This window comes from Solanum dulcamara, chromosome 10 (assembly GCF_947179165.1).
Source record: "Solanum dulcamara chromosome 10, daSolDulc1.2, whole genome shotgun sequence".
Taxonomy (NCBI): Eukaryota; Viridiplantae; Streptophyta; class Magnoliopsida; order Solanales; family Solanaceae; genus Solanum; species Solanum dulcamara.
In genome coordinates, this window is record NC_077246.1 from 73,425,237 (window position 1) to 73,450,866 (window position 25,630).

The following is a 25,630-nucleotide window of genomic DNA, read 5'->3' on the forward strand; positions in this document are numbered from 1 at the left end:
TCAGACAAACAAATGGAGTAGTTTGTTACAAGTTGAGAATTCCTTGGCTGATCTGAATGGTTTGTCCTTGCTTCTATAGGAAGTCCAAAGGACATACTCTCCATACACGAATTCCATCCGCAATGACTTATTAAAACGCCTTGTTGAACTATGTGCTAAAATTTCCAATTGTGGTCTTCCTTTTATTCTCTCTTCACACCCTTCAGGCAGATGGATTTTTCTAACTTCACTAGTAAAAACATCTCTATAAAGGGACTTGTGGGGCATTTATTGGAGCCTTTTTTCGTCCCCGTTAGCACCAGGGGATGGAATGGACCTATAGCCCATAGTTTCGTGTCATCGAATTCTTTAGCCATTAGATCAAGGTACAAGCTTTCAATCACTTGATGAATTGAAAAGTTCACAGCTTGATTCTTCAAATATTCCCAAAAATCAGAAGAAAAACAGTATTTAAAAATTAGTTATAGTAATTCATGTAAGTTTGTGGTTAGTGGCATGGAACGATCATTTTCATTAAGGGTAAGAGGTCGAGCTATAACTTGGCTTTAGCTGTTTTTCTTGTACATTACCAAGGTTCAATAATTCAAAATGAATAACACTATTAGTGATGAAGCACACAGGTTCAAAGGTTTGGATTTCAAAGGCTCATGGAATTCTTTCATAGAGAATGTGAGGAATTTAGCTTAACAAATGTTATAATAACAATAAGATATGGTCACAATACTTCTGCACCACATATTTTTCTTGACATACTTCCAAAGTTGCAACTTTTGTCTTATAAAAAGGTGGAAGGTACTCATCTTACCTTCGCACATTTGTTATCCTATCCTCTTACATATATACAAACACACCCACACACTAGAATTTTCTATAACTTGGACAAAAACTCAATCAGAAGACATGGAGGATCTGACAGAAGTACGAAATTCCGATCTTTCTGCTTCCATGAGTAGCTATTGGAATTCACCAAACCATGAACTTGACAACTTGAAACAAAATCATGAAGTAGTTATAGTCATGGTTCCATTTCCAGCTCAAGGCCATCTCAATCAACATCTTCAACTTGCCTGTTTAATCTCCTCATCATATGATCTTCCAGTCTATTATGTTGGCTCTGCCACACTTAATCGTCAAGCTCGGCTTCGAGCCAATGCCTTAAATCCTTCAGATATAGCCAAAATACACTTTCATGACATTCCAATTCCTGAATTTGCTTCACCTCCACCTGTCTTTAATGCCTTGAGCAAATTCCCATTACATCATAAGCCATTATGGGATGCATCTTTGCTTCTTCGCGAGCCCATTGCTTCCTTTTTACGCGATATCTCCTTGAAATCAAGACGAGTCATTGTTGTTCATGATCCTTTTATGTCCCATAATGTTCAGGATGTTTCTTCCTTGCCCAATGCTGAATCTTATATATTTAATGGTGTTTCAGTTTTATATTTGTACTGTTTTAAATGTTTATTTAGTGGGAAATCTGTCCAACTTGCAGAAGAATTGCTTAAAAAGTTAGCCTCCCTTGAAGGAGAGATGCCTGATGAACTGAAGGACTTTACAGTTCTTCAGATTCCACATATGGATATTAGATCAGGTGATATCCATAATACAAGCAAAGTAATTGAAGGCGAGTTTCTTGATTTGCTTGCACAAGTAGAGAGTAAACAACAATGGGCAATTGGACCAATTCTGCCTACTAAACTCCATCATATCTCAAATAGGAACAATATATGTTTGGAGTGGCTGAACAAACAACCTCCGAGATCAATTCTTTATATATCATTTGGAACATCAACTACATTTTCCAATAGAGAAGTCATGGAGCTCGCGATAGGATTAGAACAAAGCAAACAGAAGTTCATATGGGTGTTGAGAGAAGCCGATAGAGGAGATATTTTTACCGGAGAAGCTAGAAGATTTGAGCTGCCAGAAGGGTTTGAGGAAAGGGTAAAAGAAGTAGGCCTAGTGGTAAGAGAATGGGCACCACAACCTGAAATCCTGGCCCATTCTTCCACAGGCGGGTTCATGAGTCATTGTGGCTGGAATTCTTGCATAGAGAGCATTACCATGGGTGTGCCTATAGCTGCTTGGCCTATGCACTCTGACCAACCGATAAACGGTTTCTTGGTGACGGAAATATTGAAAATAGGTCTGACTGTGAGAGAGTGGGAGAAACGCGAGGAGCTAGTAAGTGCATCCACTATTGAGAATGTCGTGAGGAAGTTGATGGCATCAGAAGAAGGTGATGCAATTAGGAAAAGAGCAGAAGAATTGGGAGAAGCCGTTAGATGTTCCACAGAGAAAGGGGGTTCTTCTCGAATAGAGTTGGATTCTTTTGTTGCGCATATCACAAGATAGACTTGCTTTTCACCAGAAATTTCAAGTTTATCTGTCACTTGTCTGCTTCTTGGCTCAGACTAGTTTATACTACCTTATATTTATTTGGTTTTGGAATGTTCAGTATCTATCAGTGAGATGATTACTTTGTATTTCTCAGTTGTTTCCATATGCTAAACACATATGCATGATGAAATAAGGTACTCCATAAGACAAACAACGTATGTTTTCTGTTATTCTGTAGTACTGGAGCATTACAAGATCATTCAAGAAATTTTAGGCATGAACTTGTCTGAACTAATAACAGAAATTTTGAACAAGTAACTAAAGAACTTGTAAAGGAAAAAGGCAAGAACCATTGCAATATTATTGTATTAAAGCAAGTAACTAGGAGAGGCCATAAGGTGATCCACAGAGAATGGGGGTGCATATCAAATCAAAAGATGTGTCATATCTCATCAATTCACTTAATACGAATTAGAAGGAATAATTAACTTCCTCGCAACGTTCTCAATGGTGGATGCATTCACTACCATCTCTTGTTTATACAAGCAGACCTATTTTCAATATTTCTGGAACCATTATTTGGTTGGTTGGTCAAAGTGCATAGGCAATTATAGGCTATACATAATGATTTTAACCATGTTCATCTTATATAGTTGTAGTGAACAAATGACATTGTTATCCAACCTTTTCATGTAGATGGGTACATCAAAATCATATAGTCATTTGAGAGTTTATTTAATCAAAAAGAAAAATAGCCAAAAATGTGAAACAAGATCTACAAACAAAATCTTTTGTCATAAAACAATGTCATGTAGGACAAAAAGTAACAGCAAAATTTTAACATAGGGACAAAATCATTTATTAAGAAAAAATTATGATGTGAGCTGTCATGCATCACGTACTTTTACTGTCATATAATTATTGTCCTTTTGTCTTGTAACAAGTTGGAAGGTGCATAGATTCAATAATTTTCAAAAATAACAGTACTAAAAGATATGTGAAGGAGAAGGATTTGCTATAGAAGAAAGGTTGAATATATATAACCCTGATTCTTCCATGACAAAAACTCAATCAGAAGACATGGAGGATCCGACAGAAGTAAGAAATTCCGATAAATCTACTTCCATGTGTTGCTATGAGAATTTACCAAACCATGAAGTAGTTATAGTCATGGTTCCATTTCCAGCTCAAGGCCATCTCAATCAACTTCTTCAACTTGCCTGTTTAATATCCTCATCATATGATCTTCCTGTCTATTATGTTGGCTCAGCCACACATAACCGACAAACTCGGGTTCGAGCCAACGCCTTAAATCCTTCAGATATAGCCAAAATCCACTTCCATGACATTCCAACTCCTGAATTTGCCTCACCTCCACCTGTCTTTAATGCCTCAATCAAATTCCCATCACATCTTCTGCCATTATGGGATGCATCTATGCTTCTGCACAAGCCCATTGCTTCCTTTTTACGCGATATCTCCTTGAAATCGAGACGAGTCATTGTTGTTCATGATCCTTCTATGTCATATACTGTTCAGGATGTTTCTTCCTTGCCCAATGCTGAATCCTATATATTTAATTGCATTTCAGTTTTCAATTTGTACTGTTTTAAATGCTTATTTAGAGGAATGTCTATCCAACTTGAAGAAGAATTGCTTAAAAAGCTACCGTCCCTTGAAGGAACAATGCCTGATGAACTCAGGAACTTTATGGCTCTTCAGGGTCCATATATGGCTTCTAAATCAGGTGATATCCATAATACAAGCAAAGTTATTGAAGGCGATTTTCTTGAATTGCTTGCACAAATAGAAAGTAAACAACAATGGGCAATTGGACCAATTCTGCCTACAAAATTCGATTCTATATCGAATAGGAATGAGATATGTTTGGAGTGGCTGAACAAACAACCTCCAAGATCAGTTCTTTATATATCATTTGGAACATCAACTACATTTTCCAATAGAGAAGTCATGGAGCTCGCGATAGGATTAGAACAAAGCAAACAGAAGTTCATATGGGTGTTGAGAGAAGCCGATAGAGGAGATATTTTTACCGGAGAAGCTAGAAGATTTGAGCTGCCAGAAGGGTTTGAGGAAAGGGTAAAAGAAGTAGGCTTAGTGGTAAGAGAATGGGCACCACAACCTGAAATCCTGGCCCATTCTTCCACAGGCGGGTTCATGAGTCATTGTGGCTGGAATTCTTGCATAGAGAGCATTACCATGGGTGTGCCTATAGCTTCTTGGCCTATGCACTCTGACCAACCGAGAAACGGTTTCTTGGTGACAGAAATATTGAAAATAGGCCTGACTGTGAGAGAGTGGGAGAAACGCGAGGAACTAGTAAGTGCATCCACTATTGAGATTGTCGTGAGGAAGTTGATGGCATCAGAAGAAGGTGATGCAATTAGGAAAAGAGCAGAAGAATTGGGAGAAGCCATTAGATGTTCCACAGAGAAAGGGGGTTCTTCTCGAATAGAGTTGGATTCTTTTGTCGCGCATATCACAAGATAGACTTGCTTTTTCACCAGAAACTTCAAGTTTATCTGTCACTTGTCTGTTTCTTGGCTCGGACTAGTTTATACTACCTTATATTTCTTTGGTTTTGGAATGTTCAGTAGCTGAAACTTTTTATGGCTATCAGTGAGATGATTACTTTATATTTCTCAGTTGTTTCCATATGCTAAACACATATGATGAAATAAGGTACTCCATAAGATTTTCTGTTATTCTGTAGTACTGGAGCATTACAAGATCATTTAAGAAATTTTAGGCATGAACTTTTCTGAACTAAAAACAGAAATTTTGAACAAGTAACTAAAGAACTTGTAAAGGAAAAAGGCAAGAACCATTGCAATATTATTGTATTAATGCAAGTAAGTAGGAGAGGCCATAAGGCGATCCACAGAGAATGGGGGTGCATATTGAATGGTGATGGATTCTGTCATGGCACATATCATGAAATAAATTGCAATGGTTTTTGCCTTTTTTTTCAAGATTTTTGGTTGTTTTTGTTCAATTTTGTTCATCCATATTGGTTATATAACTGATGCTTTATCTCAGTTATTTCCATTTATTTTTTTTGCCTTACATAGATAGAACTGTTCTGCTGTGTTGCACAGCTTTTTTTACTTTTTAATGTGCGGAAGTAAGCTAACAGCAAGAAGCAGACATCAGTTAAACATCTCTAACTGATCTGGAGTAACACAAATCTATCTTGTAATATGAGCAATGAAAGAATCAAGGTGTAATTATATCGCCTTCTCAAATAATTCACTTAATATGAATTAGAGGGAGTAATTAACTTCCTCGCAACGTTCTCAATGGTGGATGCATTCACTACCATCTCTTGTTTTTACAAGCAGACCTATTTTCAATATTTCTAAAACCATTTTTTGGTTGATTGTGTTGGGAAAATGTGGACCAACACGAAAATATATATGGTCAAAATGATGGAAATAAAATGAAAATAATGACATCAAGAATTTTACGTGGAAACCTTTTTAAATAAGGAAAAAACCACGGGCAAAGAAAAGCAATTGATATCACTATAGTAAGAAATTTTACATCGTGTAATCACCAGTACAATACTCAAAATGACTACTACACGCTCAAAAGGAATAACATTTTTTTAATTTACCACCTTACTAGATCTGATTTCAACAAGTAATGTGAGTGATGAAGGAATCCATCTTAGCGCGGTTGATGCCACCATCCATCACTAATTTTCAATAGCATTGCGCAAACTTACTGCTCTATTCCTCATCTCATCTCCCTTTGTTGAAGTCATCAATGTTTTCACAGCATTTTTAACTATCTCTGATGTAACAAGTTCATCACAACGCGCCCATGGCCTAATAATTTTCAGATACTTTGTTACAAGTTGAGAATTCCTTGTCTGATCTGAATGCATTGGCCAAGCTGCTATAGGAGCTCCAAAGGACATGATTGTAACTTCACTTGTAAAAATATCTCCTTTGTCAACATCTCTGAGCACCCAAACGAACTTTTGGCGACTCTTCTCTAGTCCAATGTGATCACTTTGATTTCTTCATCACACAATGAAGTAGTCGCTCCAAATGACACGAAAATAACTGAGTTTGATTCTTGTTTGTCAAGTCAATAAAGGGACTCGTGGGGTGTTTGTTGGAGGCCTTTTTCGTCTCCGTTAGCACCAGGGTGTTGAAAGGACAGATAGCCCATAGTTTCATGTCATCAAATTCCTTAGCCATTAAATCAAGATACAAACTTTCAATCACTCTGGATGAACTGAAAAGTTCACCACAGCTGATTTTTCCAACTAAGGGTACAACTTGTTTATTCATATAGTCCCAAAAATCAGAAGAAAATGAACTTTCTTGAAAAATTTGTCCATGTTAAAGTAATACATTTAATGCAAGGCAATAATATGAACCAAAATTCTTTCATGATCCAAAAGAAAGATAAATAACATAAGTATATATGTAAACGAGATTTCGCAAAGCATATAGTCAAAAATTTATTCATGTTATAACCAGAGTAATTATCTCTTAAAAGAGAAATACATAGCAATCATCTAACCAATAGCCATAAAAAGCAAGTCTATCTTGTGATATGCGCGATGAAAGAATCCAACTCCATTCGAGAAGCACCCCCTTTCTCTGTGGACTGCCGTACTGCTTCTCCCAATTCTTCTGCTCTTTTCCTAATTGCATCACCTTCTTCTGATGCCATCAACTTCCTCACGACATTCTCAATGGTGGATGCACTCACTAGCTCCTCGCGTTTCTCCCACTCCCTCACAATCAGGCCTATTTTCAACATTTCTGTCACCAAGAAACCATTTTTTGGTTGGTCAGAATGCATAGGCCAAGCAGCTATTGGCACTCCCATAGTAATACTCTCAATGCAAGAGTTCCATCCGCAATGACTCATGAAACCCCCCATGGATGAATGAGCCAAGATTTCTGGTTGTGGCGCCCATTCTCTCACCACTAACCCGACCCCTTTTACCCTTTCCTCAAATCCTTCCGGCAACTCAAGTCTTCTAGCTTCTCCGGTAAAGATATCACCTCTATCAGCATCTCTCAACACCCATAAAAACCTCTGTTTGCTCTGCTCCAATCCCATCGCAAGTTCCTTGATTTCCCTATTGGAAAATGAAGTTGTTGTTCCGAAAGATACATAAAGAACTGATCTTGATGGTTGTTTGTTAAGCCACTCCAAACATATGTTCTCCTTATTCGAGAGACCATCGAGTTTAGTAGGCAAAACTGGTCCAATTGCCCATTGTTTCTTCTCCTTCTTACTTGCTACTTGTGCAAACAAATCAAGAAACTCGTCTTCGATTATTTTGCTTGTATTATGGATATCACCTGATCTAATATCAATATATGGACTCTGAGAAGCTCCAAGATTCTTGATTTTGTCTGTCAAAGTTCCTTCCATGGAAGGTAACTTTTTAACCAATTCCTCTTCAAGTTGAACAGACATTCCCATAGATAAAGACATCAAACAGTACAAAGTGAATACTGAAATGCAATTAAACACATATGATTCCCCATTGTGCAAGGACGAAACATCCTGAACATTATAAGACATTAGAGAATCATGAACAACAACTACTCGTCTTGATTTTGAGGAAATATCGCGTAAGAAGGAAGCAATGGACTCGCGAAGAAGCATAGAAGCATCCCATGATGGCTGAAGTTGTGATGGGAATTTACTCAAGGCATTATAGTCAGGTGGTGGTGAGGCAAATTCAGGAGTTGGGATGTCATGGAAATGGATTTTGGCTATGTCTGATGGATTTAAGGCGTTGGCTCGAACCCGAGCTTGACGATTATGTGTAACTGAGCCAACATAATAGACATGAAGATCATATGATGAGGAGATTAAACAGGAAAGTTGAAGAAGTTGATTGAGATGACCTTGTGCTGGAAATGGAACCATGACTATAGCTATTTCATCTTGTTGTATGTTGCTACACATGTTAGTGGAAAAATCGGAATTTCGTACTTCTGTCATATCCTTCATGTCTCCTGATTGAGCTTGTGTTATGGAAGATTTCGAAAAATCAGAATTTCATACTTTTGTCAGATCCTCCCTTGACACCTCATTGGTTTTAAAAAGTCTATGGAAACTGAACAAAAGTAAACAGAATTAAGACTTTGGAAATTTTGATTATCTTCCAAGAAAAAGTTGTTCTTGAAAGGTCTATAAATATACATAAGAAAGAAGGAAAAACAGATTCAAGATAATCTTGAAATGTGAGATGATAATAATACAAAGAAAATGTGGTATATCATGATATCATAAAACTTGTTCTATATTGTGAGATAATAATAATATAATATCTTTGACTGTGCAATAATAGTATACCATTATTACTTTTATTTATTTTTTATACCAGTTACGTTAATCGATAACAACATATAACTGTTTAGTGGAAAAATTTATCTTTATTTTAATTCATGAAACTTTGTGGTTAGTGACAGAATAAGAATTTTCATTCAGAGCAGAGGCAGAGCTAGCATGCGAAGTACAAATTTGGAACAACTTTGGTGATCCAAACGGCAAAACTATATATATTTTTGTCGAGAAATTCATTAAATATGTATATATAATGAATTTTAGAATCCAAAAACTTTAAATTCTGAATTTGACTCTAACTAAAGTGATTCAAAATATAATAAAGTAAATACATGTCTCAACTATGGAAATTTAACTATGAATTGATATGTATGTTTGTTATTTTACTTAAACACAATTTTTTTCCCAACTAATGCATGTCTTAATCCATCCTTTTCATTTGTCTTTATCACCAAATTTGATTTCGTTATGCTCAATAAAAATTAGAAATAGCAAAAATAGTTTCTTGTTCTACTATTCTAAAGCCAGTTATATGGACCCCCACACACGTTTAAGCCCTTTTTTTTTAAAAAAAAAGAATATATTATTTATCCATCCATGAATATCATTCTTGTGTATGAGCCATTTTAAGCTTCTCTGTATCGTTCCAATTTTATTATCAAACGTGATTCACTCAAAAGGAAAAACACACATCGTATTTTGTTATAATCAAGAAATCCTTGAGTACTAGTGGGATACAGTTCGAAACTCGATGGATTATATTGACCGATACTTAAATATCAGTCTTTTATCCATGACAAGGTTTGAATCCGTAGGGTAAGCCTAACCTAGAAATCCCAAATTGCACTCTTACCGCTAAACCAAAGCCCTCGGGTTTGGCAAGAATTTTGGAGTTTTGTACAATTGCAAGAAAGTTCACATCAAATGACTTGGCTTTCAGTCCAAAAGAAAAGGGACAAGCAAAAAAGCTAAGAACAAAGAAACAAAATGTGTATGGATATAAAAATGGAAAGACCAACTTTATTTGCAATGGATTTAAAGTTTTAAACTTCATACTTAAATCATATAATGAATATTTTCACTATCAGTGTAATTTAACTTGTTATATCAACACCTACTAAATAAAGTAACCTGATTTGCATACATATTTTTTACATCGTCAATGCATAGACTCATTTGTAGTATAGTGAAACTTCTCTATAATGAAATTTTCACTATAGCATTGCTCAAATTTGCTGCTCTTTTCCTCATCTCATCTACATCTATTGAAACCATCAAAGTTCCCACTGCATTTTCAACCATGTATGATGTAACATGTTCATCTCGACGCGCCCATGGACTAACAATTAGTCCCATTTTCTGATACTCCCTCTGTTTCAATTTGTTTGTCTTATTTTTCTTTTAAGTTCATTTAAAACAAGAATGTCCCTTTCCTTTTCTGCAACCCTTTAATTTCAATTTTTGACGTGACATGTATAAGATCACTAGATTAAAGAATATTTTAATACATTCAACATATGTTTAGCTTAAGACAAACTCCATGCCAAGTCAAAATCAGACAAACAAATGGAGTAGTTTGTTACAAGTTGAGAATTCCTTGGCTGATCTGAATGGTTAGTCCTTGCTTCTATAGGAAGTCCAAAGGACATACTCTCCATACACGAATTCCATCAGCAATGACTCATTAAAATGCCTTGTTGAACTATGTGCTAAAATTTCCAATTGTGGTCTTCCTTTTATTCTCTCTTCACACCCTTCAGGCAGATGGATTTTTCTAACTTCACTTGTAAAAACATCTCCATAAAGGGACCTGTGGGGCATTTGTTGGAGCCTTTTTTCGTCTCCGTTAGCACCAGGGGATGGAATGGTCCTATAGCCCATAGTTTCGTGTCATCGAATTCTTTAGCCATTAGATCAAGGTACAAGCTTTCAATCACTTGATGAATTGGAAAGTTCACAGCTTGATTCTTCAAATATTCCCAAAAATCAGAAGAAAAACAGTCTTTAAAAATTAGTTATAGTAATTCATGTAAGTTTGTGGTTAGTGGCACGGAACGATCATTTTCATTAAGGGTAAGAGGTGGAGCTATAACTTGGCTTTAGCTGACATCTATGCCTTTTTTCTAGTACATTACCAAGGTTCAATAATTCAAAATGAATAATACTATTAGTGATGAAGCACACAGGTTCAAAGGTTTGGATTTCAAAGGCTCATGGAATTCTTTCATAGAGAATGTGAGGAATTTAGCTTAACAAATGTTATAATAAGTAATAACAATATGGTCACAATACTTCTGCACCACATATTTTTCTTGACATACCTCAAAAGTTGCTACTTTTGTCTTATAAAAAGGTGGAAGGTACTCATCTTACCTTCACACATTTGTTATCCCATCCTCTTACATATATACAAACACACTCACACACTTGAATTTTCTATAACTTGGACAAAAACTCAATCAGAAGACATGGAGAATCCGACAGAAGTAAGAAATTCCGATAAATCTACTTCCATGTGTTGCTATGAGAACTTACCAAACCATGAAGTAGTTATAGTCATGGTCCCATTTCCAGCTCAAGGCCATCTCAATCAACTTCTTCAACTTGCCTGTTTAATCTCCTCATCATATGATCTTCCTGTCTATTATGTTGGCTCAGCCACACATAACCGACAAACTCGAGTTCGAGCCAACGCCTTAAATACTTCAGACATAGCCAAAATCCACTTCCAAGACATTCCAACTCCTGAATTTGCCTCACCTCCACCTGTCTTTAATGACTCAATCAAATTCCCATCACATCTTCTGCCATTATGCGATGCATCTATGCTTCTGCGCGAGCCCATTGCTTCCTTTTTACGTGATATCTCCTTGAAATCGAGACGAGTCATTGTTGTTCATGATCCTTTTATGTCATATACTCTTCAGGATGTTTCTTCCTTGCCCAATGCTGAATCCTATATATTTAATTGCATTTCAGTTTTCAATTTGTACTGTTTTAAATGCTTATTTAGAGGAATGTCTATCCAACTTGAAGAAGAATTGCTTAAAAAGCTACCGTCCCTTGAAGGAACAATGCCTGATGAACTCAGGAACTTTATGGCTCTTCAGGGTCCATATATGGCTTCTAAATCAGGTGATATCCATAATACAAGCAAAGTTATTGAAGGCGATTCTCTTGAATTGCTTGCACAAATAGAAAGTAAACAACAATGGGCAATTGGACCAATTCTGCCTACAAAATTCGATTCTATATCGAATAGGAATGAGATATGTTTGGAGTAGCTGAACAAACAACCTCCAAGATCAGTTCTTTATATATCATTTGGAACATCAACTACATTTTCCAATAGAGAAGTCATGGAGCTCGCGATAGGATTAGAACAAAGCAAACAGAAGTTCATATGGGTGTTGAGAGAAGCCGATAGAGGAGATATTTTTACCGGAGAAGCTAGAAGATTTGAGCTGCCAGAAGGGTTTGAGAAAAGGGTAAAAGAAGTAGGCTTAGTGGTAAGAGAATGGGCACCACAACCTGAAATCCTGGCCCATTCTTCCACAGGCGGGTTCATGAGTCATTGTGGCTGGAATTCTTGCATAGAGAGCATTACCATGGGTGTGCCTATAGCTTCTTGGCCTATGCACTCTGACCAACCGAGAAACGGTTTCTTGGTGACGGAAATATTGAAAATAGGCCTGACTGTGAGAGAGTGGGAGAAACGCGAGGAGCTAGTAAGTGCATCCACTATTGAGAATGTCGTGAGGAAGTTGATGGCATCAGAAGAAGGTGATTCAATTAGGAAAAGGGCAGAAGAATTGGGAGAAGCTGTAAGGCGTTCCAAAGAGAAAAGGGGTTCTTCTCGAGTAGAGTTGGATTCTTTTATCGCGCATATCACAAGATAGATTTTCTTTACACCAAAATCATCAAGTATTTTGGTTACTTCTCATTTTCATTCAAGTTAACCTTTCACTTATCTGCTTCTTGGCTCAGTATCTGAAACTTTGTATTTCTCTCTTAATGATCTTATTTACATTTCTCAGTTGTTTGCATATGTTTAATTGGTTGTATCCATATGTCCTATATTGGACTGTTTTACGATAAAATACTTTGTTCCTATATTCCTATGCCCGTCGAAACAGTTTTGATACTTGTCCTCTTAGAACTTCTTACATAATGTTGCAGAATTGGCCCCTTTTGTTGAGGTAATATGATTTCTTAGACAAATGATAAATTAAGGTACTCCATAAGACAAACAATGTATGTTTTCTGTTATTCTGTAGTACTAGAGCATTACAAGATCATTTAAGAAATTTTAGGCATGATCTTGTCTGAACTAATAACAGAAATTTTGAACAAGTAACTAAAGAACTTGAAAAGGAAAAAAGCAAGAACCATTGCAAAATTATAGTGAAAAGCAACTCTATCTAGTTATATGAGCAATGAAAGAATCTAACTCCAATTGAGAAGCACCTCCTTTCTCTGTGGACTCCCTTACTGCTGCTCCCAATTCTTCTGCTCTTTTCCTGATTTCGTCGCCTTCTTCTGATGCCATTAACTTCCTCACAACATTCTCAATGGCGGATGCAGTGACAAGCTCTTCGCGTTTCTTCCAATCCCTAACGAGCAGGCCTATTTTCAAGATTTCCGTCAGAAAGAAAGCATTAAGTGGTTGTTCAGAATGCATAGCCCAAGCAGCTACTGGCACTCCCATATTAATGCTCTCTATGCAAGAATTCCATCCGCAATGACTCATGAAACCCCCTGTGGACGAATGAGCCAAGATTTCAAGTTGTGGCGCCCATTCTCTGACCACTAACCCGACCCCTCTTACTCTTTCTTCAAACCCGTCTGGCAACTCAAATCTTCTAGCTTCCCCACTAAAGATATCACCTCTATCAGCATCTCTCAACACCCATACGAACTTTTGTTTGCTTCGCTCTAATCCCATCGCGAGCTCCATGACTTCTTTATCAGAAAATGTAGTTGATGATCCAAAAGACACATAAAGAACTGATCTTGGAGGTTGGTTATCAAGCCAATCCAAACATTTGTTTCTCTTATCTGATACATGATCTAGTTTAGTGGGCATAATCGGCCCAATTGCCCATTGCTTCTTGTTTTGTGTACTTGCAAATTTTCCCATCAAATCAAGAAAAGTACCTGTTGGGATTGAAATAATCCGGCATTGCGGAAGCTAATAAGTGCAAACCATGACGACAATAAATCAAACAACAATCAAAGGATCTATAATTTATAGAAGTTCAAAACTTTTACTCCAAGAAAGGCAACAACAACATATACCCAGTGTAGTCCCACAAAATGAGATCTGGAAAGAATAGAGTGTACGCAGACCTTATCCTACCTCAGAGGTAGAGAGACTGTTTCTGATAGACCTCGGTGAAGAAAAAACAGTCCAAAGCAGTCACGAACAAAAGTACAAGAAACAACAGACAATAACAAAAATAGCAGATAGGTTATAGAACGGAAACTACAACAAAACAATACAATAATCGAGATACAAAAAACAACATATAGTAACAGAAATCAAAGGACAACAAACTACAGGAGCAATACTACGACTACTACTATGAACGGATAGCAAGACAACGTACTAATACCTACTAACCTTTTACTCCGAGAAAGCATTAACCAAATATGGACAGCAAAGTAATTCTAACTATGGTAGAAAATCAGGTCAAACGATAACAATACCTTCAAGTACTTTGTTTGAATTGTATAAATCACCAGCTCTAATATCTTTATACTGAAGTTGAAAATCTACTAATTTGTTGATCTCTTCTGGTGCATCAGCTTCAAGTTTAGGTAACTTTTTAAGTAAATGTTCGTCAAGTGGAATAGGCATTCCATTAGGTAAGCATATAAAACTACAATACATAAAGAAAACAGAAACACAGTTAAATATATAAGACTCAGCATTATGCAAAGAACAAACATCCTGAACATTATATGACATTAAAACATCATGAACAACAACAACTCGTCTTGATTTAGACGAGATGTCACGAAGTAACAAAGCAATAGGATCGCGAAGAAGCGTGCAAGCATTATAAGATGGTAAGAGTTGAGATGGGAATTTGCTCAATGCATTAGGATCAGGTGCAGGGGAGGCAAAATCAGGTGTTGGGATATCATGGAAGTGGATTTTGGCTATGTCTGATGGATTTAACGCGTTGGCTCGAACACGAGCTTGATGATTATGAGTAGCTGAGCCAACATAGTAGACAGGAAGATCATATGATGAGGAAAATATGCAGGCAAGTTGAAGAAGTTGATTCAGATGGCTTTGTGCTGGAAATGGAACCATGACTATAGCTACTTCATTTTCTTCTTGATTTTTCATGTTTTCAACATTCTTATTGATGTTATCCATGAAGAAAAAAACAAGTTTTGGCAATTGATGAAACCTTTGATGAGTATCCTCTAGGTCTATATATAAATACAAAATATAGATAGTTTTTTTTTTTATTCTGGTCACTATGCAAAGATGCGCTTGGACAATTTCGTATGTCATTACGTCATATGATAATTATTGAAATATATTCAATTGGGAAAAGAAATGATATTTGAGCCAAATATTTGTTCTCAATTTGAGTTATGATAGTTTAAATAGATAAATGTATAATTGAGGTATCACGAAAAAGTAATAGCTCCCAGTCTTTTATTATAATTGAAAGCCACCTAGCAAGCATGTGGATGAGAGGCATTACTACCCTACCACTTTTTCGAAAAGCTTGTCTTTTTTTGCACTTTTGACTCATTCAAAATGAAGAGGCTGCTGCTAAAAAGAGTCCCTGGGATTCAAAAGAGAGAAAAGGAACTTTCTGTGTCCTATGCCGTCATCACTAACCATTGCATTTCTTGATCGTATTAATATGTCAAGACTCAAAGAAGATGTCTGCCCCTACAATTTTGATACAGAGCGTAACACATAATGTGTAGATTAAGCACACGTCAAGTATTCAAATCCTGTTGTAGACAAAAGCTTTGGTATTAAGTAGAGAAGAGCAAAGAGGCATGCTCATTATCTATCGAGTTTCGACCTATTCACCAACAGCCCTCCGGGACTCGAGGGAATGTCAATATAATTAATCTATAGAACATCTAGTCCTCAATACGACACACGTCACAAGTTCGAAACTGGATGAACAAAAAACTTTTAAGTGAAGAAGACTAAGAAACATGCTCATTATACACCTGTTACACTTTCATTCAGTGCTAGAAAATTTTGAAACCAATGCACTGGCAATACTTTGCATATTGACTGTCTTGAAGATTGCCATTGTGGACACCAACATCGTTCGATCCAAGTAAAATCTCTGAAGATTTGTTTACCAGATTACACCTATAAGATGTAACGACTAAGCAAATACATCATGGATGTCCGGACTTGGCCTGTTCAACTATCTTTGTACAATGTTGAACATCTAAAGTAAACAACAGCAGAGACCGACTGTGAGTCTTCAACTTCACAAACTGCGAGCAACCTTGTCATAGAGATCACGAGGCCAATTCTGATTCAAATTGCTTGCGAGGAAGTTTGCAATCTGCAGAAAGAAATTCACATCAATTATCACAAGATGTAATTGTTAATCAAAAGAAGTTTGACTTGATATATGATAAGAATGATTGTCCGATATATGTTCTCATAGATGCATTAAAGAACATCTTCAGAAATAAACATTGTATTAGCTGATGTTTTTATCTGATTTATTCGATCAGAAGCAAAAGCCAATTTGTGAACACTTGGTTCACGATGGGTCTCACATGTAATTGAAAAAACAATATACATCTAAATAAGAGGAAGTCATTATTCAAAAGGTTGTTTTCTTCTTCATCAGATTAGGTCTTCATCATACTTGGCGAAAATCTGAACTTAGCAATACATTTCATGAAGGACAAGCACACAACATGACTGGAAAGTGGAAATAATAAACAAAGTGGGCATAACTCCAAAGGGAAATAGGAGCAAAGCCACAGACAATGAAAGAGAATGAACATGAACATGCATGCTGTAAAATTTACCTTAGCCCTTAAAGCACGAAGTGACCCATCAGTGTCTTTAACATTGTCCAGGCAATGAAGTGCAACTTTTAGGAGGTCTGGTACACAAGCTTGGACATGATGAGACAAATTTTGAAATATATCCGTGGCGAAATCCGGAGTCCTTGGATCCAAAGGAAGGAATGGGAGTTTAGCCACTTCCTTTATAGCATCCAAGTGATTTCCAAATCTTGCAAGCTTATGAATAGATAGCACAGCCTCCAGCTGTCTTAGAACAATTTGCTGTGCCAACACATTCTCTCTCTCTTGGGGACTGCAAAAATGGATGAGATTAGGCTTCCATTCCAGAACAGTAAAGAGGCATTCAAAAACATCATAATAAGAAACTATTTATAGCCACAAGAGAAAATGTTTGACTACTGGCCAAATCGGCATATTACCTGATCTCAGGGTAATATTTGAACATCTCCAGGATCTCATTTCCTGAAAGAATGAGCCCAGAAGTCCGGCTTTCCCCATCCAATCTTCCACGTGCCAAGGCACATATTGCATCAGAAAGGCACTTGTTTATCGTATCCAATGCAGCTGAAAATGCCCCCACTCTTTTCTGAATCTCGATGGACTGAAATTTTAAGGCACACAAAATTCACAAATTGATAACATGTAAATTTATTACTTCATCAAAAAAAAAAAAGATTCACTACTACAACTTATTCAAGAATCCTTAAAGGAGAATTGTCTTTGTCAACTGATAGACCAACTCAAAGTACATGAAATCGACAAGCACAACAATTGCCAAAAAAATGACTTCAAAAATCTAAAATAGATTTCATGCAATAGAGATAATTTACTGTCATTGAATGAAGAAATGATTAGTGTCTTATGTCGAAATACACAAGTTAGAGAAATAAGTTCATTCATTTCACTATGTAAAAGGGCAAAAAGAAAGATTACCTTGTCATAGAGCCCTGCATCCTGATACTGCCGAGCAGCTTCAAGCAGAAATTGTTGTCTGGTCTTTTCATCAGTCAAAAACCTTCCAAGTTGACCTTCTTCTCCAGTACCCCTGGGACCAAGTAAAATATCAATACCACCATCCCGCGACAAAAGCTCTGTAAGAAGTTGTTTCAACATTGAGCTCCTTTGCCTTTGCTGATCAATATTACCACGTCCACTCCACGACAACTGCCCACCACCCACTGCTGCTGCAGCTTGCACATAATACTCAAATGCCATTAACAGATCACCGTGACGCAGGCAAAATGATCCATACTGCCTGATTATGCTAGAGGCTTCAGCAAAAGCATCCATGACCCCAAATTTTTGACCTACCCATGTACCTTCAGAGAGTACCCCATAGTCCGCTAAGACAATAGCCATATGAACAGCATCTACATTATACCCCTCGTCTCCCATGTCCTTGGACAAATATAGGACGGCTGGAAGAAGTTGGATGCTTAAAAGTAAGACATATGGATAAACCAAAGGATCCTTTCCATTCTTAGTATAGTGTGATGACTCAAACTTGTTTAGGTAAGCTTGCAAATCATCCAAAGTGTAGGGTGCCAACCCTTCACTTAGGACAACAGAAGACCTGTCAGGAGACTCACGTACAGCAGATAATTGGAACCACAAGAAATCCTCTATAGTAGAGAAAAGTGTAGGGAATTCTCGAAGAAATCTGTCAATTTGCCTGCGAGAACCAGAAATTATGGTGTAGAGTAGCAACTTTTTCTTATCATACGTGGGTCGACCTCCTCGATCACCCAATCTAAACATCTTCTCACATTCTTCTGAAGCAACCGCTGCCATATCTGCTGATACCATGCCTCCAGTGGAAATCCACTCTGTAAGCTGCAAAAAACATGGAATGTTGAAATGAAAGAGAATGGACAACGTACAGAAAATATACAATCCACAGAACACATACCAGAGGAGCAAACTGGTGGGACATGCGAGACTGTAGGGAAATCTCTCTTGCTTCATTGTAGTAGCCAGTTCTCATGCAAAAATATATCTATTTTAAGATAGAATAATCAAAATCAGTTGGAGCTACACGTTTTCTTGGTAAAGTTACAGGTACAGTAAGAAGTTCAAGTAGTTGCAAAAAAGGATAAACACAGGAAGCATGCACACTTAGAAATTAGAATAATTCATGACCAAGAGTAATACCTTCTACTCGTATTTCTTTTCTTCTACTACTAGTTGTGCTGATAGAGGTCCTCTATCAGGTACCCTGAGGAATTAGTCAAGATGCGAGGAAGCTGACCAGGACACCACAGTTATTTAAAAAACTACTACCTAGTTACTAGATTGATAGTAGATAATGAAAATCTAAGCAAGAAATTTAATTACCAAATATGAAAATAGCAAAGATTAGCGTAGAGAGAGATTGTAGTCTGTAAAAACTTTTGTGCTGGTCAAAGCAAGAAGTATTAACAAATAAAGGAACCAATTATGAATTTAGGATAAGAGGCGTAAGCATAAACCAGCAAAAATGGTTGTTAAAAACAATATTAAGAGAAAAGAAAAGAACCCTTGTTAATTCAAGAAATTGTTAAGAGAAATCTAAATCTCAAACTACACTAAGATCTTGAAGGATCACAAGACCAACCAACCACAACAAGGAGGTGATCTAGTTCTATTTACTTTATTGGATGAATTCACAACCTTGAGGATTTACACAAGGAATGGCAATTCCTAAAATACAAGACCAAACAAGACTGGAGTCATAACTTGCTCATATGATTGAATAGATTGATCTAAAACCATGACTGAAACATCACCTATCAAAAAAACCTTAACGAAACCATCTAATAGTTCATACCAAAATGCAAAAGCCTACATATTGATGGTTTGTGTAATCAGACTAAAGCATTCAAACCTGCTGCCAGGTCGTATCAACCGGAGGCTGTCTACGGGCATCAACCGCATCAAAATCAAGAACCCCATAGTCCCTTAGACGGATCTGAGATACGGAACAACAATCAGGAAAATGCAGTCATGGAAACTGAAAAGAATTAGGCAATACTGCTATAATCATGGAAAATGTTATATGCTACCTTCTAATATGAAGACCGCAGATTAATAATGACATTTTATAAAGATGCAAAACTAACCCTAAGAAAGGCGCGGATTCTCTGCAAATTACCAACAGCGCCACCAAGTGCAGCCTATAATAGTCAGCAAGACCATCAGTAATCAGTAAAGTCAATTCAAAATCAAATTGGTGATGAGGCGAAGAAACTGCTACCCTCCCCCCCACCCCCCGCATTCACACTTTTCCTTTTTCTTTATTGGCAAATAAGAAGAAGACAGAATATGAAAAGGGTCAAACAGGACTTTATAAATGTTGAAATCGATAAGCTATCATTTAGTCAATTTAAAGACCCAAATCAACAGTACACTGAACAGTTCACAAGTTTGAACTGACAAATAGAATGTGTGACGAAGTAAATCATAGAAATGCTTATCAAATGACAACATCAACACTAATTCATTACCTGAGCAGGATGGGCTTGAATTGTCTCCATGATGTACTTCTCATGACCCCATTCTAGGTGATGTCTAGCTCCAATTACTAAAGACATTTTCTTAGAAACATTATGTTGGACAGATGAATCTTCACCCATCAGAGCCTGTTACAGATTTGTTAAATTGATAACTAGTTACGGATAGAAAATTTTAACAGGACAAGATTCAAAGATATACAAAGGTCAAGTTTGACCCCATACCGACAATAGATGCCAGATCTTCTGAATGCCAACTGACTTCCCACCAGATGCATAAAGACCCAAACTCTCAAGAGCATACTTGAAAGCTGTAGCAGGCTAACAATAATCACGGCTAATTAATCAAAATTCTAACATAGTATGAAAATTCTTTAAAGCAATTAACAAGATCATTCAATCAATAAAATCAGCATAGTTAAACAACAAATGAACATCAAAGATGAAGCTACCAAATAAGAGGTCAAAGTGATAATATGCATAAATTCTTAATTTCATCCCTTAGGGATTGCTTGGTTGTCCAACAGCAATGCAGAAGTTACTCCCTCTGTCCAAAAGAGGAATGATGGGTTTGATGCACGACGGTTGAAGCATCAAATTTACGATGTAAGTTCGAACATCAATTCCTTAATTTTTTTAAAAATAAGATAAATCTATTTAGATATAACATATAAATACCACAGTATAACATTATATATATTTGAAAATACTTTAAAATGTTTCAAAAAACCTGGTTTGACTCTTCAAATAGTAATTGCATCATATGAAGCAGGACAGGTATAGTATAACATTACAGCCTGCACATCACAGTATTTCACTTTTTCCTGTGTTTTCCATCCTTCTTGCATGCTTTTTTACTAATACCCTATTATTTGTCCAAGAAAACTACAACATAAGTGATCATGTATATTTTCCCTTTTGACCTTTGATTAGATGACTGGATAGAATTTCTAGAATCTAAGTACCTTGTAAGCATTTCCTTTTGAGTCCTCACGTCACAATATTTGTGTTCTTTTATAGGCGTAAGAACTGGCTTTTCAGTCCTCTAATTACTTTTTTGAAGCAATAACGGATATAATCACCAAAACTAAACAGAGAAATATCATTGGCTTCAAAGGAAGGAGGAATCAAATGAAGCCGTGAAGAACCAACATGCGGGACTTACTTTAAAGGGTAAACCACGCTCTCTTGAACTAGTGAGATTCTTGACAACTTCTCCATATGCAGCAGCCTTTTTGTCAACGATGGACCTATTAGCTAATGCTAAAGGCTCCACACTAGAAGGACCAGATGAAACCTGAGGGCTATATGTCAAAGATGCAATTTGTCCCTGACGACCACGTAAAGGGCTTGATTCGCTGATATTTGTCCTAGGTAAGGTTGAAATTCGGCTTAGGCTCTGGAGGAAGTCTCTTTTTTCTTTCTTCCAGTCGTTCTGTAACAACGAGTTTCACAGTGCAACAAGACTTAAAATAAGCATGGTAAATAAAAAATCAAATACGCTAACTTATCTAAATCAAGATGAAAAGAAATATAATATAAGTAATTGACGGCCAGTAGGTATAACAAAGGTATCACACTGCTTTTAAGTTTTCAAGTCGAACTTAGACAGCCAATGATTTATTTTGATAAAGCATCGAATGATATTAGAACTCACACCACAAATCTCATCATATGAAAAACAGATGGGCAAACTAACCTCCAAAACTTTCATCATGTAATCATTGAAATTTTTTAGGTTATCCTTCTGAGCTTCTTGAACTGCAGAGACCATTGCCATTTCATGGATCTGTTTTGCAGCATTCCAACATAAAAAAGAACAAGAATTATTAACATTTACACTATGAAGTAAGATACAGTAATGCATGACATATCTGATGCAGTTGGATATTACAGAAGAGTCAAAATTAGGCAATCAAATTGACAATGAAAGAAAGAAGATCAAACTGCAGAAAAGGAAATGAAATATCCTGAGACAATGATGCATTTCAAGCAAAACAGAACGTAGCACGTTGAAAATGCTGGAATTTTTTCCTTTACTCATTTCTGGCAGGGAAACAAAACAGCAGTAGGTAGAGAATATCCATATTTGAAAGAATAAAAATTGGAGTAAGAATATAACTGCTACACTATGCATAAAAACATCTAAAAGATCTTGCAAAACACAAAAGTACTATGTGGTTTTTACAAGTGCCTTATAATTCATAAAATCCACAATTAAGAAAATAATAACATGCGAATAATCTCCTTTGATTGCAGGAATTCCTGATTGTGAGACGAGTGGTATATTTTTTTGATAAATCAAATTTTTACCATTGATGTCACGCCAAGGTAGGCTGGAAAAAGTGCCCTATGAATAAGTGGCTCTACCAAAACTTCTAACAAGTTGCCCCAAAGATCTAACCAAACTTGCATTTTCTCCTTACACCAACAGAAACTATGAAATAGAAATGACTTCATCCTCAAACAACAATAGCACCTCTGTTCAACATTGACTCTTCATTGACCTTAATGTACGCATGTCGAACTAGCATGAAATGGGGTAAATGTACGTCGTGCAGCTTCATCGAAATAGACTTTCAATTAGCAAAATATAGCATGAACACATATCAGAGACTTAAACACATCAATATCAAATACATGCCCTTGAAAGAGAACAAGTAACATGCATTGAAACAAGGAAAGACAAAAACTAAACATCTCTCACAAACATTCTTCCTTTGAGTATCCTAGATCCTTCAATTTGGTTTAACTCTTCACTATCCAAAGTTGTGTTAGTTAAAAGAAAAAGATTGAAAAGAAAAACAAGGCTTGGGATATTCAAGCGCTTTGAAGAGTTGGGGAAAAAAAGAGCATTGAAGAGTGACAATGCTGACTACCAATGAGAGCATAGTGGTGGGCTTACCAACCCAATTGCTTTCTTCTGCTTGTTGTATTGGTGTCAAATGGTCCTCATATTCTAAAAAATTGTCTTCCCTTCGGAGACACCCGATAAAATTGGAACAAAATTTGAGAGCATAAAGTGATCTAATGACCGATAAAAACCTAAATCCTACTGCAGCTGATGCTTCTTCATGTCGAACACCACTTACTTATTTCATGATGCTAAAAAATTGTCTCTAGACATTACTTTGCAGGTCAAGTCACCCTACATGAATCTGCTCTTCTTAGTCCTTGCTGTTTTATCAATATTACAATGACCAATCTCCAAGAAGAGGTACAGATCGAGTTGACACATCATTTATTTCATCTACATTATGTGAACGAGCTCAACCCAAATGACATAACGTGATAACAATAAATGCATGATAATAGTAGTACTTACAAAGAATGTCACCTGCACATTAATAGATAAAAATACCTGTTGCAAATACTCTTCAACAGTTGTTGCCTCCGCAGGAAAAACGTCTTCAAATGTCGTCTGGTGAGGAAGGAATAGAGGAATGAAAAGAAAATTAACAAAAGGTAGAATCAGATAAAACTATCAGGCAGATTTTTCCAGCCCAATTCCTCACTAAACAAATTTAGAGCATCAATAGAATAAAAAATGATCCTTTAGATTCTTATTCAAGAAAAAGAAAAAGGAGAAACCCTTTTTCTAATTCTTACATTTAGAACTGCTAAATATAACTCCAGTTTGTGTCCCATTACTATGAGTTGACTCAGTTCAATGATGGACACATGCAGCAAAAGGTTTGTAGTCATGCATAATATTAGCCTCCTTCTCATGGCTTTTTTAGCACAAACAGCATCTGACAAAAATTTGGCACAACTTAAAGTAACACTTATACGTAAGACCAAATACTCGCTTTGATGTTGTTGGATAAACATCCACATTAACAAAACATCTACCAAACCTTTGACTTTTCATCCATAACCTGAAAACCATTCATATGTAATCATCCATTATATGTGTACAAATTCTAAAAGTGGAGCACTATCGAAAATAAATAAATAACTGACGAGGCAAAGCTCTAAATGGGAAGGAAAACTGTACCTTTAACTCAAAAGACTTGAGATCACGAGCAAGCTGCTCCGCGTTGATGCCCTCCCTAGCTAGAAGCCTTTCAAAGCAAAGGAAACAAAAAAATCAGCCACTACACAGCCTACATTTCTGTTAGTTCTTAGTCTCCATATTCCAAACACTAACCCCTGATCTATTGAAAATGTATGCGAATAGATTAGTAAATATAAAACTTCAAAAATGTTTTGAAAGAACAGGTGAGAGTATGAAACAAAACCTGTGTTTGGAAACTGAAAGAAGGGAAATAGGGTGATAAAGAGGAAGAGAAAAAAGGTTTTAATCAACATCTGACGCTAATAACATGTTTGACCAAGCTTCAGGAAAGTCAAAAGTACTTATTTTTTATAGCACAAAAGTGTTTATTTTAGATAGTTGAGGTGTTTGGCCAAAGATTTTAGGAAAAATAAGTGCTTTGAAAGTACTAAGAGCCGTTTTTCAGAAGTTAAAAAGTAGCTTCTACCCAGAAATACTCATTGAAGCATTTGCCAAGCACAGAGCCAGAAATTGCACTCTAATATTAGCAAAAAGTGCTAGTCAAATTGATTAGTCAAACACAAGTTTCTACTCACTTTTCCGAGAAGCACCTCGGACGAAAAGCAGGTTTCAGAATAAGTAGGTTTTGGATGATTGGTCAAACATGCTATAAATAGTACATGAATCAACCTTTTTTGCAAGAAGTTACAACAACAACAATGTAATCCCACAAGTGAGGTCTGAAGAGGCAAGAGTGTATCCATACCTTACCCCTATCTCACAGAGATAGAGAGGTTGTTTTTACTAGTCCCTCGGCAAACAGTTTGAAAAAGGGGATTTTGCAAGAATTTGATATACAAAATTATACAAAAGTACCACAACTTGCTAAAATTCATAGCGAAATATCACATACAGCAAAATAAGTAGGATTTTAAAACTGCTAGTACTGAATACAAAGAAAATGTACCTGGTTGCAGCAATAGATTGAGTTGGAGCTTCAGTTCTTAAAGTTTTAGCTTTCAATTTCTTCGTTAATGCTTCCAATTGATCCAAATTCCTCTAAAATTTCCAAATCAAAAAAAAAAACATTCAAAACTACGATAAAATAACGACAAACCAACACACATTACCAAAAAATGATTTTTTTTCAACGGAACCTGAAGCGGAGGGAACTGAGCAGAAGGAGCAGCTTGTTCTAGAAGCTTCGAAGAAGAATGTAGAAGCTCACTCCATCCACTCATGTCTACGTCGTTCGCCATTGTTGTTACTCTGTACTTACTGAACTTTGCTTGGAAAAAAAAAACCCTAATTTTGAGCGGTAAAGTAATATACGGAATGATTTACAAGAATCACCACATATAAGGATGCTCTTAAATTTTTGGTATAATATATAAATGTAAGTGTTCCCTATGAT

General features: G+C 36.4%; 5 protein-coding genes, 1 non-coding gene and 1 pseudogene across 6 annotated transcripts; 3 read left to right on the top strand and 4 right to left on the bottom strand.

Moving 5' to 3' along the window:
- Positions 1–801: 801 nt before the first annotated feature.
- On the top strand, positions 802–2,571 carry LOC129870320 (zeatin O-xylosyltransferase-like). Its single transcript, XM_055945054.1, has one exon. It carries the CDS (start codon positions 901–903, stop codon positions 2,356–2,358), a length of 1,458 nt encoding a protein of 485 aa, XP_055801029.1. The 5' UTR covers positions 802–900; the 3' UTR covers positions 2,359–2,571.
- A 732-nt stretch (positions 2,572–3,303) lies between these two features.
- Positions 3,304–5,000, top strand: LOC129870422 (zeatin O-glucosyltransferase-like). The gene has a single exon (XM_055945212.1). The coding sequence runs from the start codon at positions 3,400–3,402 to the stop codon at positions 4,852–4,854; it is 1,455 nt and encodes a 484-aa protein (XP_055801187.1). The 5' UTR covers positions 3,304–3,399; the 3' UTR covers positions 4,855–5,000.
- A 1,798-nt stretch (positions 5,001–6,798) lies between these two features.
- LOC129871754 (zeatin O-xylosyltransferase-like) lies at positions 6,799–8,554 on the bottom strand. Its single transcript, XM_055946736.1, has one exon. It carries the CDS (start codon positions 8,353–8,355, stop codon positions 6,922–6,924), a length of 1,434 nt encoding a protein of 477 aa, XP_055802711.1. The 5' UTR covers positions 8,356–8,554; the 3' UTR covers positions 6,799–6,921.
- Positions 8,555–9,263: 709 nt separating this feature from the next.
- On the bottom strand, positions 9,264–9,366 carry LOC129871841 (U6 spliceosomal RNA). Its single transcript, XR_008762314.1, has one exon. It is a non-coding gene; the product is annotated as a U6 spliceosomal RNA (small nuclear RNA).
- Positions 9,367–10,336: 970 nt separating this feature from the next.
- LOC129871752 (zeatin O-glucosyltransferase-like) lies at positions 10,337–12,590 on the top strand (annotated as a pseudogene).
- A 342-nt stretch (positions 12,591–12,932) lies between these two features.
- LOC129871753 (zeatin O-glucosyltransferase-like) lies at positions 12,933–15,132 on the bottom strand. Its single transcript, XM_055946735.1, has 2 exons — positions 14,401–15,132; positions 12,933–13,848 (listed from the first exon to the last, which is right to left on the bottom strand). The coding sequence occupies exons 1-2, from the start codon at positions 15,077–15,079 to the stop codon at positions 13,109–13,111; spliced, it is 1,419 nt and encodes a 472-aa protein (XP_055802710.1). The 5' UTR covers positions 15,080–15,132; the 3' UTR covers positions 12,933–13,108.
- A 567-nt stretch (positions 15,133–15,699) lies between these two features.
- On the bottom strand, positions 15,700–25,580 carry LOC129871751 (nuclear pore complex protein NUP93A-like). Its single transcript, XM_055946733.1, has 15 exons — positions 25,374–25,580; positions 25,184–25,275; positions 24,217–24,283; positions 23,581–23,640; positions 21,919–22,008; positions 21,385–21,654; positions 20,445–20,540; positions 20,214–20,348; positions 19,830–19,883; positions 19,595–19,678; positions 18,641–18,727; positions 17,665–18,564; positions 17,151–17,332; positions 16,732–17,023; positions 15,700–16,253 (listed from the first exon to the last, which is right to left on the bottom strand). The coding sequence occupies exons 1-15, from the start codon at positions 25,473–25,475 to the stop codon at positions 16,176–16,178; spliced, it is 2,589 nt and encodes an 862-aa protein (XP_055802708.1). The 5' UTR covers positions 25,476–25,580; the 3' UTR covers positions 15,700–16,175.
- Between the last annotated feature and the right edge of the window lie 50 nt (positions 25,581–25,630).

Excerpts from the sequence above, each read along its gene's own strand:
- LOC129871754 (XM_055946736.1), bottom strand. The coding sequence starts at position 8,355 with ATGAAGGATATGACAGAAGTACGAAATTCCGATTTTTCCACTAACATG.
- LOC129871753 (XM_055946735.1), bottom strand. The coding sequence starts at position 15,079 with ATGGATAACATCAATAAGAATGTTGAAAACATGAAAAATCAAGAAGAA. Across the intron at positions 13,849-14,400 it reads TTCAAACAAAGTACTTGAAG|GTACTTTTCTTGATTTGATG; the intron begins GTATTGTTATCG and ends CAATCCCAACAG.
- LOC129871751 (XM_055946733.1), bottom strand. The coding sequence starts at position 25,475 with ATGGCGAACGACGTAGACATGAGTGGATGGAGTGAGCTTCTACATTCT. Across the intron at positions 21,655-21,918 it reads ACATGATGAAAGTTTTGGAG|AACGACTGGAAGAAAGAAAA; the intron begins GTTAGTTTGCCC and ends TCGTTGTTACAG. Across the intron at positions 17,024-17,150 it reads AAATATTACCCTGAGATCAG|TCCCCAAGAGAGAGAGAATG; the intron begins GTAATATGCCGA and ends CCATTTTTGCAG.
- LOC129870320 (XM_055945054.1), top strand. The coding sequence starts at position 901 with ATGGAGGATCTGACAGAAGTACGAAATTCCGATCTTTCTGCTTCCATG.
- LOC129870422 (XM_055945212.1), top strand. The coding sequence starts at position 3,400 with ATGACAAAAACTCAATCAGAAGACATGGAGGATCCGACAGAAGTAAGA.